This window comes from Thermothelomyces heterothallicus (genome assembly GCF_042370625.1).
Source record: "Thermothelomyces heterothallicus CBS 202.75 unplaced genomic scaffold P884_scaffold_20, whole genome shotgun sequence".
Taxonomy (NCBI): domain Eukaryota; kingdom Fungi; phylum Ascomycota; class Sordariomycetes; order Sordariales; family Chaetomiaceae; genus Thermothelomyces; species Thermothelomyces heterothallicus.
This window is the reverse complement of record NW_027192581.1, coordinates 146,466-161,493: the sequence shown is the minus strand read 5'-3', so window position 1 is coordinate 161,493 and position 15,028 is coordinate 146,466. Positions and strand designations below refer to the sequence as shown.

The following is a 15,028-nucleotide window of genomic DNA, read 5'->3' as shown; positions in this document are numbered from 1 at the left end:
TTATCGTTAAGCTAAGACTTAAGTATATCCTATCTAAACTATATAATATAGGAGGCTACTAACTTAGTCTATCGGAGATTAATAAGCCTTTCTTAGGCGTAAATCTTCTTATCTTTATTACTAAAGACCTTCTAAAGCTCTTCTTCGAAACGGTCATAGGACCGAAAGACTACCTATATAAATATATCTTGGTCGTCTTTATCCTCTTTAGTAAGATAGTCGTTCTATATAGGCTCGAACTATCTAAGTGCCTTGCCCTCTAGTCTTATAGCTACGTAGAGGACTTTAGCTTTATTATCCGGAAACTTATTATCATTAAGCTAGAAGTAGGATCGGAGGTTAGTCAAAAACCCTATAAGGTCCTCCTTAGTTCCTCTATACTTACCAGGTAGTTCGATCTTAATACGGCTTACTTTGGCAGTCTCGAGCGCCTTGATTTTGGCGTAGGCCTCGTTAACTAGTCTCTACGAGTGCTTTTCGCCATTCTCGAGTTCCTTGATTTAAGCTTAAGTAGCCTTGTCTCTCTAATCTAACTCCTAGATTCGCTACTAGAGTTAACTAAGCTAGGCAAGTAACTATTCGGCTGTAACGCTAGTAGCTATATCGATATCGAGGTCGAAGTTACCTCCGTTCTGAACCATAATAGAACAAAGGGAGTGATAGCAACGTATAACGAACCTAACTCAGACTTCTTCTAAAAGGGTTTAGACGAAGGTAAGTGGCGTAGGACGAGTATATAGGTCGTCTAAGGGATTCGGTGAAGCCAAAGGGTTTATAATAATAGAGTTGTCTCTTATAGTAGTATGATGCTGTTAGGAGTATTGTAATTGTAAGTTACTATCACTAGTAAACTCTAGAGTCTACTAGAACGAGTGACTATCTATATATATATATAACCTTCCTGGATTACCTTGATTAGTCCTTGGTTAATGATCCTGGTAAGCCGCTTATCGCGATCAGTGACTTTACACTGATCTTGGTGATCGTAAGCCAGCGTACGGTGGGGCTTGCAATGCTTCCTATGTTATGATTGGTTCTTCCCGTCCTTTCGGCTTAATTGGCCTATTCGTGCCGGTGGCCTAGGCGGCATCTGTATGTATATTTCCGTAATACTAATAGTCTATATAGAATCTCTATCCCCTATCTACCTTCTTTACTAAAAGGATAAGAGTAGTAGCCGAAGAGGAACTCGCTTAAATCTATCCCTTATCTAATAGATTAATAACCTATTTCTAGACCTCTAATAGGTAATCTTATAGTATATTATAGAGGGGTCCCTAAGGGAGTTCGGGAATCTTCCTATTAGGACCCTCTTTTAACTTAATATAGTAGTTAGTAGCGCTATAGTAAGGAGGTAAACCGCTAGCCTTCTCCTTGTTAAAGAGGTTAGCAAAGTTACAAAGCTCCTCTAGTAGAGTTACCTCTAGTTCTAAGTAGTTACTCCCCTTTTCTCTTATACCCCTATTAAGTTTATACCTCGATTCTAAGATGGTTATTATTTCCTAGATATTTATAACTAGGAAGGTATTGGAAGTCTTCCTTTTCTATACTCTCCAAACCAAGCCTATAAAAACTATACCTATAATTTAGGAGATTTCTATCTTTTTAGTCTATAAGGAGACTTCCTAGATAAATAGTCCTAGCTATACCCCGATCTTTAGGATACCGGTACTTACGTCTAGTTTGACCTTCTAATGTTCTATCTATAGAAGGCCTAATATAACGTCCTATATTAGTCTAGGGACTATATAGAACGTAGCCTAACTCTCCTATCTATTAATATCTATTATAATATAGACTATTCGAGTAATCTTCTAGTCAGGATATATCCCTATTATAATACTAAGAGTATAAGGGATTAGTAAACTAATTTACTTAAGTCTAAGCTTCTAGTATATCCTTTTACTAATGACGCTATAGTTAGAATATCTACTATCTACTTAAGCATTCATAAAGCTAGTAGAGTTAAAGAAAACTAGAATAAGAAAAGGGGGTCTATCTATCCTCTTACTAATCTCTATAAACTTGCTTTCCTAGTAGTTATAGTCTTCTAGCCCCCTTATAAGACTTTACTTAGGGGCTATTCTTTTCCCTATTCCCTATCTTCCTTATTAGACTAGTTACTATCCTCTCTCTCTTCCTTAGCCTCTAGGGTATAAATGTTAGCCCTTAGCTAGTTCTACTATACTAATCTTCTAGTAAGAGTGTATTTACACTTGGTAATAAAGTAACCCTTCTATCTATACCAGATATACGCTCTAGCTGCCTATTGTACTATATATACCTCCTAACTAACCTATTTCGCCCTTAGGGCGTCTCCTCTATATCCCCTTAGCTAGTCCTTATTAAGACCTTTCTTCTATAGGTTAGTTTATACCGAGTTAATACCTATTATTAGCGTATCCCTATTGATATCCTTCTCTCTCTATGGTTCGGAGGTTACCTATTGTCTTTATATCTACTAGTATCTATTACCTAGGTAGAGAGCCTTAAGGTCTATCGCAATTTTATAGTATCTCTCTACTACTGTTATATAGTTATCCTAGGGAATTCCCTATCTAATAGCTATATACTTAAGTCTTAGAGAGAGGCATTATTATAGTTTAATTAGATGTATCTCGTTATTCTAAAGGAGACCGCCTACCTTCGAGAGTTTCGCCTTAAACTAGATAATAAAGGTAGAGAACAGCTTATTATCTCTCTATTATAAGAACTCGAGCTCCGATAAGGCTACTATCTTCTTATAAGGGTTAGAAAAGACGCTCTTAAGGTATTAGAGAAACTAAGCTAGGTTATATCTAATCTTTAGGCCTATAGATTCGTAGTATACTATAACCTAGGTCTAAACCTATCACGTTAGGTTTCCCTAGATAAAAACCTACTAGTCGTGGTTAGAGCTAATAAAGTCTCTATCTACTATAAGGATATGTTCTATCGTGCTTTTCTATACTATAAAAAGTTCCTTCTTACCATCGAAAGGTTCCCTGGTTAGGAGGCATTTCCTTTAAGGCCGCTATCTCTCTAGGGGTATCCTAACTAAGTTAAGGGTTAGTATAGGTTAAGTCCGGGACGCCTAGAGGGAGTCGATTATAGCATTTTACTATACTACCGCTACTTGGAGGGAGTAGACGAGTTCTTGTAACTCCGCTAGGCTCGAGGGTATATATATCCTAGATTCTACTATAACTAAGTCGCTAGTTGTTCGCTTAGGAAGGTTACTATCAAAAAGAAGGTAGTTAAAATGTAATATACTAGCCTTATAGCAACTATAGATAAGCGTATAATGTTTTATTTAACTACCTTAAGGGAAGAAAGAGGAGAAAGTAAGTATAGGTACTAGAAGGGGTTCCGTTTCCTAATATAGGGGGTATATATATACTCTGGTTAGGGTCTGGTTAGGCGTCGGGTTAGAGCCTAACCGGGTACTAAGCGCGTGCCCTACAAACGCCCTACGAACGTATGTAGGTCCGGTCCGAAACCGGGTATAGCCTGTTATCGATTAGCCCGGGTGGAGCCCGGGCCTGTGACAAAGAAGAACCTTATTATCGTATAAATAATGCTATAATAGTAGTCTGTTGCTATTATAGTTGGTCTATTCTATAGAAAACTGTCTATTGTCCTTGTTATCCCCTGGTACCTCCTAGATAGGTACCCCCTATTTATATCTAGTGTATATATAACTTGTTTGGAACCGGAAAAACGAATCTGTAACCTGTGCCCCTCTGGTCATACCGAGAGGTTCCTACCCTAGTCTAATATGACTTGTTTAGAACCGGAAAAACAAATCTGTAACCTATGCCCCTCTAGTTATACTAAGAGGTTTCTACCCTAGTTTACTATCTACTAGGTTAACTATTATATAAACTATCTTAATAGTATATAGGCCTATTTAAGATCATTAAATGTATTAGCTATCTAGTATATTACTTATAATTACTACCTAATATAGATATATACCTAGTAATATCTATAGCCTATTTATCGCCTATACCTCCTAGAACTGACCTATATAATTATATTATACCCCCTATTAGCCCTATTAAAGATAGCTATACCGATAGTAGGCTAGAATCTAGTAATAAATATAAAGTCAAGTATATTTAGGACTATAAGCTTATATATAGCAAATATAAATATCTTATTAAATAGAAAGGACTCGGCTACAAATATAATATCTAGAAAACTAACTTCTAACTATACTATACACGTAAGATAGTAAACAAATACTAGGCTTATCAAGGAAGGCAACTAACCGCCTTAAAGACTCGCCTAGAGGCAGGTATAGCTAGAAAAGCCGCGTCAAAGACTCGCCCGGAGGCAGGCACGGCTAGAAAACGCCTATATAGAACGAGTATAGACCAGAACGATATATAAGATACCATAGTAGTAGTATAATACCACTACTTTCAATTAGATATTTGATGAGGAAAGAGAGCTTAAATTAGGAGCTATTTAGAGCCTATAGTATAGGTACTGCTTTTTCTTTTCTAGGCAGGGCACTTGATGTAGTACATGTCAACGGACGCGTCCATCATGTAAGGTTAGATAAGATAACTGCCCTGTGGAGTCTGTAAACGATGGGTTCTTTGTGCCCATCTTCTTCTTATATAGAACCACAGGGCCAGTAAACGTTGATAGAGAATATCGATCTTTTGAACTATTTTGACTACTACAACCAGACCTCTATCAATGGTATTTTGCCCGGCTGCGAACTTGCCATCTGTGCCTGAGCCTTCTTGCCTGTGTAAATAGGTGCCATCACGACATCTCAATTTCAGTACCGCGAACGTTAAATTACGTGCAGGTATTGCACTGGGCCTAGTGTAGACTGAGTGGGACCAGATGTCACTCCGCTAGGTGCCCGAGACGTAAATATGAGCATCTTTGCGCGCTTGTACTGGTGGACCAAACATGTATATCTCTGTATTCACGTATATCGCGACGTATACCTTACTCATGCTCTGTCAGTATCTGGACACGAACTCCTTGAGTCTCGAGAGCTCTTGTTTCAATCTCCAGGCCGCACACTAGGTAAAATGAGACGCGGCGGATTACGACATCTGTTTCTTCTAGATAATTAGGGATAAAAAGTGATCGAAAGAGGGCAAAGGATGGGAGAGTAAGAATGCAGTCGGTATGCTGTAGCGTAGGTGGTTGTGTTGCTCCCATATCTCGAGCGTGCTCTGCAGGTGAGCTTGCCCCGAGATTATTAAAAACATATTGGGGCATTTTTTTCCCCGCTGTATGATGGAATCGTACATGGCCCATCAAGCCATTTTGATTTGGGGCAAGGAAATAGCTCGGCGGGGGGGTTTGTGCAGAGCGCTCGTGTCCGACGTTGTGGCGGCGAAAGAGCTCCGCGACTTGATGGGGCCGGGGAAATGATCAGATGGATGGTTCAAACCAGACTCCCGCCAGCCTACAAGTGGTCGCAGCCCAAGGGCGTAGCCCTCCCAGATCTGGCAGTGGCATGACCAAATCCAGGATGGCCACTATTCGAGCAACATTAATAATAGCCGACTAACTAGTGGCGCTACCCTTTTCTTGGGCTTGGTGGTCTTTACGCCTTAGATCGACGTCGCAGGCTGAGGGCTCAACTTGGGAGACGCAGGTGGGGGAACAGGAGAAAACAGACGAAAGTTCCCTTGCTGTCGTCGCCGCTCCGTGTGGGGAGCAACAACGGGGGTTGCCTGCTCTCATTTCCGAAGCATCGTCAATATCCGCTATTCCCCAATTCGTGACACAGGTCAGATGAACTGGGTGGGGACCGACTTGCTGTCACGGCGAGAAGCGATCTGGTTGGAACTTCTCTCTGAGTGGGTGGAACTGTGATGGCCAGGGACAAGCTTGTCTCTTGGCCAACCAGTGCTCGGCGTGGGCCAGTGCAGGGGTTCGCTGCCGAGTTGCCGAAAACGGCGTGATTGGATGCCGCGCTCTCCGCCAAACGGCACAATGCGAAAGATCAGGTATCCTAAGCGCGCCTGACCACCAAAGCATGAAACCCGGATCTGGGAATCAATCTTAAAGGGTGCATCGGCGTAATGTAGGTTTACAGCCCGTGCACAACTGGTGACTTGTAGTAGCATACACTAGCTACTTCTAGTGTACGGTGCAGTGAAGTAGCACACGGCATAAACACCGACAGCGAGCCGGAGCGCGGATCTTTTCGGCCGTCAAAATGGTCTAGGTAGGAGGAGGAAGGAGCCTGCAGTATTAACTATACGGTGAGGTACGCGGTACTACGCAATTCCTCCCACAAGACAAGGTCGCAAGACGGCTAATGGTGTTCAGTCGCAAATTACCGTCAGCACAAGGTTCTACCACGCGAGAATTTCGATGGAAGCCGGTTGTACCGAGTGAGCACCCTCGGCAGCGCCGAACAAGCCCGAAATACTACTACTGCGTACTGCTACGAAATAATGCAAATACGGAATGCTACAGGCAGCTTGAGCTCGGTGTAGGGTCTCGCTAGTCGACGCTGGTTTCGGAGCGCATGCTGGACTTAGCGATCCAGCTAAGTTCCACTAGATGCTGACTCTGAGTTCGTTATCCTGGGCGAAGAAAGTACTACTAGCTTAGATCAGCAAGGTACCACTATTTGCGCGGTGCAAGTGTACAGTACCTTCTAACTTCCTTGCGGCGGTAAGCCCTCGGATGGTGGAGGCACTCCATTCTTTTCCCGAACAACGCAATAGTCAGAAACTAATTCTCAGGAGCATCCTCGCTTTTCGATTCCTACCTTGGGTACCACGGCTAGTCAATATAACAGATCAATTATTAGCACACGTACGAGAGGAGCACGGTATGTAGGGAACACAGAACCTGGCCTTTGTGACGGAGGGGCCTACTCTGTAGGTGTGGAGCGGCCACGAACCGTCCGGCGGCTGATGGGCTCGAATCCCGGCTCGGAAACACGCAGATCCCCGCCCACTGTCACTGTCCGATTGTCTATATACTGTAGTGCGCTAAACACAAATGTACGGCCTACCTGAATCGGTCAAACGCATGCGACAATCGCCGTCACGTCCTCGCCGCATTTCGACTGGCCGACTGCCGAATGTAGAATGCTGCGACATTGTACGAAACGGATCTCGTCATAACGATCTGTGCGATTGCTAACGCGATTGCGATCGCCCTAGCCCGTTACTTTGCGTGGGTTTCCCATTGCGCACTAAGTCGGATGGCGACAGAATCTCTCCAGATCTTTGAGCAGGCCGGCCACCGGATCCGGGAATCTGGGGACCGAGGATTCCTGGTGTGGCGGACGAGGAACTTCGCCCGTGATCGTGAAAACAGTGAGGGCCGTAAGGCCTCGCAACCATAGATATACCCGATACAAAGGCCAAGAGTCTCGAGCAATGCCAATGATACTTGTAATGCCGTAGTTGGCTACAGGTACGAGAAGCGGTGTGGTCGCTCTCAACTAGCAGCCACAGGGCCTTTAGTTCCCTGCTTATATACATACATGGTATACTCTGTATATACTTATGTACATAAATGAGGAGGTACACTACATACGTACTCTGGAACTATACATACCACATCTCATTATACTCGATAGGCGGGCTGGTCTCAGGTGTCCAACATTCCCATCGACATCAGCAGTCGCGGCCGGCCCAGCCGATCACGGCCAGTAAAGGCACGATGCTGACCGAACGGTTTGATTTAAGTAGTGAACAGCAGCAGGTGCTTTACAGAGCATTCCAACGCTACTCGGTAACTTGTTAGCTCCATGCCTCGCGCCCTCCTATCTAAGGCACCGTACTATTGGCCTATATTACGGTCATTATGGACAGGCAATGGCACTTGGGGCACTCCGTAAACAGCAGCAGCATCTCAAGCGGCCGTCTCCACACAAATACACCTATCAAGGGGCCCCAAGGTGTTATGCTCGTCAAACGAGGACGTAATCGCTGTGTAGCCGACGGAGCGGGAGAACACCAGCGTACTCCGTCGTGTACGCACATGCCTGAATTAAACTACACGGCCCTAAACAAAGCACGCCATAGTATATTCTCGATATATGTACAGTACATACATATATATATACATATATACGGCAAGTGCCTTAGTATGTATACGGAGTACATATAGTACACTAGTGCGTACACTTGCATTGCTAACGGCTGCGAGTGCGCCGGACCGTTCTCCGTACGCCCACCTGCCAACCTGGAGCTGAGGAGGGCGAGCCAGGGTGACACCGTCCCCGCTGTACCGGGGTTTCGAGTCGGGAGGGGTCCTGAATGATCCGCCGCCCGTGTGGGGAATCCTGCTTCAAACTTGGACGTGCCGATCGTCCCGTCGTTTTGGGAAATCCGGACCTCGCACGGAGCGCTTCCGACAATGTCAAGAACAAACTGCAGACACACACGTTTGGTCCAGTACCTGCACACGATGGGGCATGGACTGCATGAAAACATGGTGACAGTCCCGCCTTTCGCGCCCTGTGCTTGGACCTCTAGCCGTATTTTCGCTGCCAATATCGGAGCTAAGGCGTGGGAGCGCCGAGCCTAATCGACCGGAGGCGGAGGATGAGGCAGAATTAACGAATTGGCGCACGATTATCAATCCAAGTTTGGGGGTTGTGTACACTACCTTGGTACTAATTGTAACGGGGTAGGGGGGGGGGGGGGTATATATGCTGTCACGGCTTGGGGCGCGTAAGCCACAGGCGACCCGTCGATCGAAGAAGCCGTGTTCCACAACAGGTCCGTGCCGTTGCCAGTGACAGAGCTGACACTACCTGAGACCTGGTTATAATATACATATATGTATATATAGGTATGTATGCACATGATAGCAATACGTATACTATATACACTTGTTGTGCTGCTCGACTGTACCAATTGAGCACCTCTCAATAGAACCAAGCAGTGAAGGTCATTTGGAATGTAGCGTTGAGCATGTCAAAGTACCGGCCAATTTATCTGTAAATGGCAGCATTGGCTTGCCCGCTCTTAGTGTCCGCAGTAAGCAAGGGTCCTCAGATGTATGCAAGTAGCCTATTCGCGCAGCGCGCAAGCGCACGCCATTGAAACGGCGCCCTGGGTTCGACGGCCCCACTGAGAAAACTGTCAGCTGGCAATCCCACCACTATAAAACGTTCTGCGTGTAGTAAGTATGGACCTCAAGGACAGACCACACCCCTCTAGATTCGGCAGATTTCTTTTGATATTGCCAGTGACCAACAAGAGTGTCTCGATCAGGCAGAACCAAGATAGGCCCGGCTCATGATGGGATGCGAGTGATACCACTAACAACAGGTTGGTCCCTTGCGGTGGCACTTCAAAGGGCTAATGTTAAAGATTGGGTGGAGAACTACGGAGTAACTACCTGTAGGTACCTCCATTTTTTGTCTCCTGCCATGCCTCCGTTGCATCGAGTGCGATCCGTAGTAGGAAGTACCCAGGCTGCCAGGTACCCAGTGTACTTCTCCGTACTTACCCGGACAGGGTCAGGGCGGGCTCTTGGCGGGTTGTGTTGGAACAATCGGGGAAGGGGAAGGCCAAACTCATACTTTCACTGCCCCTGGCTCCTTTGGGCTTTCCTCGCCCGGCTTAGAAGGAACGACTCCCCCTCTGCGGCTTGCATTTCCGGGCAGGAACAAAAAAAAAGATAAATGCCGTGCCAGGGATAGAGCGCCTGGATCAGCTCGATCATGGTCCTGAGCGGCGTCCATCGATTGCATTTTTGACAAGGGGGCCATTTGTCCATTCCGGGACCACTAACTACGATTCAACCTGAGCATTGCTCTCCCCTCCTCTCGTGCGACTTCTGCGCACGTTTTTCCACCCCTAGGGGCGTCACCCCACCACTCACCTTCCCACCCCACTCTCTGCCCCCCGCCCCCCTTCCGCAGGTCCTGGCGGAGGAACCGTTGGGCACCCCCGATGCGAGGTTGTACCGAAGAGGCGAGACGCGGATTTACCTCGCAGCATACGTTACACACGTTGCTCGGAAAAGAGGTGCATGCGGCGAGGAGAGGGTTGGGTGTGCGTGGCAGAATCTTGAGCCGTCAAGGTTGGCTGGCCCTCCCGTGCGTGGGAATGGCTTGCTAAAGTCTCTCTTTGCACCCCTCTCCGGCCTCGTGGGTCCTGTCTTCTCCGGGACCTGCGTTCGTGGGGCCTTCACCACACCGCGCGCACTTTGTCGAATGGTGATCGCGTCAGATCTTCCCCCCGGGCTACCCCTTCGCTGGAGTGAACTGCAAAAGAGAAAAAGAAATTCTTCTTCTCTTGGTGTCTCATTCATTGACCGATCAACAGAGCAAACAGACAGGCACATGTACGGATTAAACATTACACGCGCGCGAGAACACACACATATATAGACACCCACACACCTACACACCCACACATCCACACACACATACATCCGTACACCTCCAAACGTTCGCCGAAGGCTGTTCACGCACAGAGCTCTCAGCCGAGAGAAGTGCTTTTCTCCGTGCCCCACATGTGGTCCCATCCGAAGATCCTGGATCAAGGCCAGTGCGGCATGCCCTGGTTCCGGTGTCTACGAACGACCACGGCTTCTTTGGCACTCGGGCTTTCTCCTTGTCCTTGGCCGAGGTGGTGTGCCCACAGCTCCTACCCATCATGGCTACATTTGTGTAATCCTCAGACATAGAGCGTCTCCTGTTTTCCTTACCCTTAGGACAAGCCCCGGTCGGTCGGAAGAGGGGGGAGGGGCGTGCGTGTTATATCATGTCCCTTGCTCAATTCATGGCCATATGCTTTCCCAAGCCCACACGCACACATACACACGTACATACACGCACCCCCCCTTCCTCTCTGTTACTTTCCCACTCCCCCAATCCCTTTCTTTCCTGTTCAAGTCTATTATTACTCATTTTGGGTTCCTCTGTGGATAACCCGGGTCTCGTACGTTTTCCTGCCCACCGTCGACGATAACGCACGTCGCTCACCTTCCTAAAGATGACGGTCACTGATGGGCCCGATTCAAGCGCCTAAATGACGACGACACCCTCCGCCCCGCCACCATAAACTCGCTGACAGCCGGGGTCTTGGTCCACGGCTCACTGCGTATCTCGTGAGCAGCTCGGCGGTTTGTGCTCTCTTGCAGCTTGGACCATCTACCGGCTCGGGATATTGATCCTGGGCTTCTTGTTTCTTGTTTCCGGTCCGACCTCCACAGAGCAAACTAGAACCTATTCTTCGTTGGCAGAGTCACAATATATCGCACGCTTTGGGGGTCCCTTATAGCCCATCCTTGATTCGCGCCTCATCGCCCTGCTTCTGCTCGACTTACTCCTCCTGGGTGGGCCCATATCTCGCGGCCCCGTTTTCTGATATACCCCCTCCCCTCTGATTCTGTTGTTTATATAACTAGAAGCCGATTGCCGGGTTCTTCCTTGCCCGCCTGGCAGCATCGACCATCTCATCGCCAACATCTAGCACCCTGCCTCCTCCTCCACCCCCGGGGCATTCCGCCGTTGCATCCCAGAAGGGTCCCGCCTCGCCAAGCGGCCCGCCAGCGCTCTGATTCGCAACACCTTGATATATATATATGATATATATATATCTACCTGTAGGCCCCCCATCTGAACTCACCCAACGCCAGGGATCTGTCTTCTTGTTCACCATTGAGTACTGATTCACAAGTCACAAGTCCAGACTCCACACAGCCTGTCACGCTCAGCCTTGTTCTACATATATGCTACTCTCCTATCATTAGCCCTGAAGCAACGCCATCTCCGGACTGCCAAACTTGCAGCTGCTCGCCATGTGCGACTTCATCAAGAATTACTACATCTACACCTCCTGCGTCGACCCAGGAGCTCACTTTGTCCGCACCTCCCTGGACGGCAATCGTAAGCAGTCGTGCCCCAAGGGCCCGCATGAGCGCTACATCATGCTGCCGGGAGAGTGCCCAATGTGCCACGGCGGCTGAGGAACCCGATATCCACCCACAAGGGCCGCTTTGGGTCACTCTTCTTTCCATCATTCTTGTTTCTTTCTTCTTTATTTGCGAGTGAGCATGGGTGGGCTGGAACCACGTCGTCCGGTTGTCTGCCCATCCTCTCGACGGACCGACTGGATGGACTTCTCTTAACCTGATGTCGCCATCATATGTTTTTGCATTGGAACATGGCCCCGCTACGGCCAAAGGGATGTGGTGGCGGAATTGATCGGCTTTGGAAACGGACAATGGCCACGAAAACACTGGAGCACACGCCTCCTCCCTCCCTCTGACTTGATCTTCGGCCTTCCTCAAACAAAACACCCCTCCAACCTCCACCCACAAAGCGCGAGAAACCCATCCATCTGTTCCCGCTCGCCACTATACCTATGGTAATGAAAGTCACGAAACGGAAACCAAAGCGAGCTGTAGTTGTTTCTCCTTCCTTCGGCTTTTCTGTTAGGCTTTTTCTCTTACCCTTTTGATCCGCATATGTCTTCCTTTCTTTTCCCCTGTTTTTTCCTGTCTTGGCACGCATTTGCACATAACTCAGCAACATCGGGCGGCGTTAATCTTCTGAACCAAACATGGCCAGAGCAGTCGTTACAGCAAGCAAAATGAGGAGCATGAGGTCAATTGAAGATGAGGTGCAGCATCTGTTCGTTTATTCATCTGTCTGTTAGTCAGCCTGTCTCTACTGGTACTTGGTTTTTTTTTGTTCCGCCTTCCTGTTTCTCTCTCTCTCTCTCTCTCTCTCTTCTTCCTTCTCTCTATCGGGCCAGAGCAGGCGTGCAATGGACGACGAAAGGGCCGCTAATGTGGGAGCTTCCTACGGCTTGTGCCGCGCCCTTGTTGGGTGGATGACATACAGTTTGGGGGACTGGTAATAGGGAGAATGCAACGAGGAGGATGTTTGTTCTGCCTTGTTCTGCCATGTCTGCCCCATGATCCGAGCAAGGAGCACAAGTAGACCTCACGCAGTGGTCTGGTAGCCAGGCAGTAATGGGAACGGTACGTGTCTCTTTGGTTGCGAGAGAAGAAACAAGCCGTATCCATTTCTTTCCCCTATCTCTGTGTGGGTTTGCCTTTTTCGACATTGACGGATGGCCGCTGATGCCATCACGGTTACGTGATCTTACGTATCGAATTTCCAGACCCGGAATCACCTGGCGTATTCCCATAGAGGCAGACCACCTTCTCAACCTTTCTCGTATACCCTATCTTCACTCCGCGGCAAATCAGCGTAGAGGGCCAGCAAAACGTGGCCGGCATGACAGCCTCGTACAATCCTTTAGAGGCGCCTCCGCTGATAGGGCGCGCTACACACCCAAGCCTCACGGTGAGGTGTGATGTGGCCCGTGGGTTAGGGGTCTTGTCACCGTGATCACTTTCCGCTCTCGGTACGAACCTCCCCTGATTCGAGGTGTCTTCTCTGTTCAGCCACCGGACTTCCGGACAGCGAGCATGCTTTGATGCCCCGAGCGGCCAATATCACGGTCATGTCAGCGGATGGGCCATCCTCGGCGTGACCAGCAGGTGGAACGACCCGAACTTCAGGGTGAACGTGACAATCCCAAGTGCCACACCAGCTATGCACGTCTCTCCTTTTGTCAGTTTGGGCCCCGCAGACCGGGCCCCATATTGCATGTTCTAAGCCTGGAATCCGGGCCAGAAGGCCGAGCGCCCTCAGTTGATCGTCCGGAACCAGGACGCTCTTCGCTTCCGGGATGTAATTGATTGGTGGTTGCGTAGGTGACATTTGGTCTAAGTAGCCGCCCTCCGAGACCGAAGTTGGTAGGCACCATAGTATCTAGCCACGGACCTCCGGATGGGTCTGGACGACGGATACTGTTAGCTGGCGGAGTTCAATATTGCCACAGATCGTCTCTTGCCGCTCCATGGGCCGACAGCTTCTACCATGGGCCTGGTCAGAGACCACCAACTCAAACGCAACCACGGTTGTTTCCGGTCACACCAGAAGACTAAACTGATCTATTGATCTGTAGACTATGCGCAAGCAACCGCAGGTGCGGGTGGCGTGGCTTACTTGCTGCCACGGCAGGCTAAGCGGAGGGGAGGCATGCAGGAGCAGGGTGAGAAATGACGAGTAAAGGATCCTTCTCCTCAACTCCCCTCCCACCCCTCCCCCCCCTTCTTCCTTTTCTGCCGGCGCTGGCCCGAAGATGGGCGGCTAGCCCAGGGATGAGACCCGGGAGGAATGGAACCGTGTGAGTTTGGCAGCACCGTCCAGCCCCCACACGAGGACCAGTGTTTATGCCAGTGAACGTCCAATCTGTGAAAGACTGGGAGAAACGGAAAAAGGAAGGAGGATAGCAGCGTTGGGCTATTGCCTAGCAAGAAGCGCCCATTCCCCCCTCACGTTCCACGGATCTTCCGTCATTGATCCCTCCTTGAAGCAGGGGGCAAATTTAAGAACGGCAGGGAAACAGATCAGCTGTTCTCAGGTGTTGGTCGACTGCGGATGACAATTCTGTATCGTTAGTTGGGAGAGGGTTTAGATCAACTCAACGAATGTAAGAAACACAGAAGGTATACCTGGGTGAACTCCCTGTCATTCATGATGTTTAGTTTCGCGAACTTGATTCTCATGGTGTGCATGAAGAACATCGGCACATCATCTAGAGACTGTGAGGGGGCGTGGGTGTCTTTGCCAGGGGTAACGACTAGCTCCGATTCGGCACCCGGAGAACAGCTTGTGTAATCATGGCGATCCCCGCTAAGAATGACAGCAGATTGTCCCATCGGGCAGGCGGGAGGCCAGCCATGAAGTCCCAAGAACCAAGGGCCTCCGGTCTCTTTTTCCGTGTTGGGCGACCGGCAGGAGAGAGGCAAGTTCCCAGCACATGGTCAGCAGTACCACGCTCTCCGCGCCAAGCTATGATTGAGGAGCGCCATTGCAGAAAGCTGTCAAGGTACCGGCAGAAAAGAGGCTCTTTTGGTAGCATTGCTTTTGTTGGCAGTTTCTCCACGCTAGGCGTGATTCGTGAATCGGTCTCCTCCCGGGAGATCGATGACACGAATACTGACCCAGCTTCGCTCCCCAACTCTGTCTGTCTCCCCGACTGCGCAAGCAAACACTATCCTC

The 15,028-nt window shown here is 48.5% G+C and overlaps 3 protein-coding genes across 3 annotated transcripts; 2 read left to right on the top strand and 1 right to left on the bottom strand.

The window, feature by feature from the left end:
- Positions 1-5,125: 5,125 nt before the first annotated feature.
- Positions 5,126-7,637, top strand: P884DRAFT_279239 (uncharacterized protein; the record flags this gene model as incomplete). Its single annotated transcript, XM_069443283.1, has 7 exons — positions 5,126-5,130; positions 5,273-5,465; positions 5,585-5,746; positions 6,962-7,024; positions 7,064-7,304; positions 7,406-7,407; positions 7,503-7,637. The coding sequence occupies 7 exons, from the start codon at positions 5,126-5,128 to the stop codon at positions 7,635-7,637; spliced, it is 801 nt and encodes a 266-aa protein (XP_069295625.1).
- Positions 7,638-11,745: 4,108 nt separating this feature from the next.
- P884DRAFT_206087 (uncharacterized protein) lies at positions 11,746-11,913 on the top strand (the record flags this gene model as incomplete). The annotated part of the gene is made up of 1 exon (XM_069438695.1): positions 11,746-11,913. One exon carries the CDS (start codon positions 11,746-11,748, stop codon positions 11,911-11,913), a length of 168 nt encoding a protein of 55 aa, XP_069295624.1.
- An 801-nt stretch (positions 11,914-12,714) lies between these two features.
- Positions 12,715-13,775, bottom strand: P884DRAFT_312236 (uncharacterized protein). The gene is made up of 2 exons (XM_069445208.1): positions 13,331-13,775; positions 12,715-12,850 (listed from the first exon to the last, which is right to left on the bottom strand). The coding sequence occupies exons 1-2, from the start codon at positions 13,679-13,681 to the stop codon at positions 12,752-12,754; spliced, it is 450 nt and encodes a 149-aa protein (XP_069295623.1). The 5' UTR covers positions 13,682-13,775; the 3' UTR covers positions 12,715-12,751.
- Positions 13,776-15,028: the final 1,253 nt, after the last annotated feature.

Excerpts from the sequence above, each read along its gene's own strand:
- P884DRAFT_312236 (XM_069445208.1), bottom strand. The coding sequence starts at position 13,681 with ATGTCACCTACGCAACCACCAATCAATTACATCCCGGAAGCGAAGAGC. Across the intron at positions 12,851-13,330 it reads GACACCTCGAATCAGGGGAG|AACAAGGCAGAACAAACATC; the intron begins GTTCGTACCGAG and ends CAGACATGGCAG.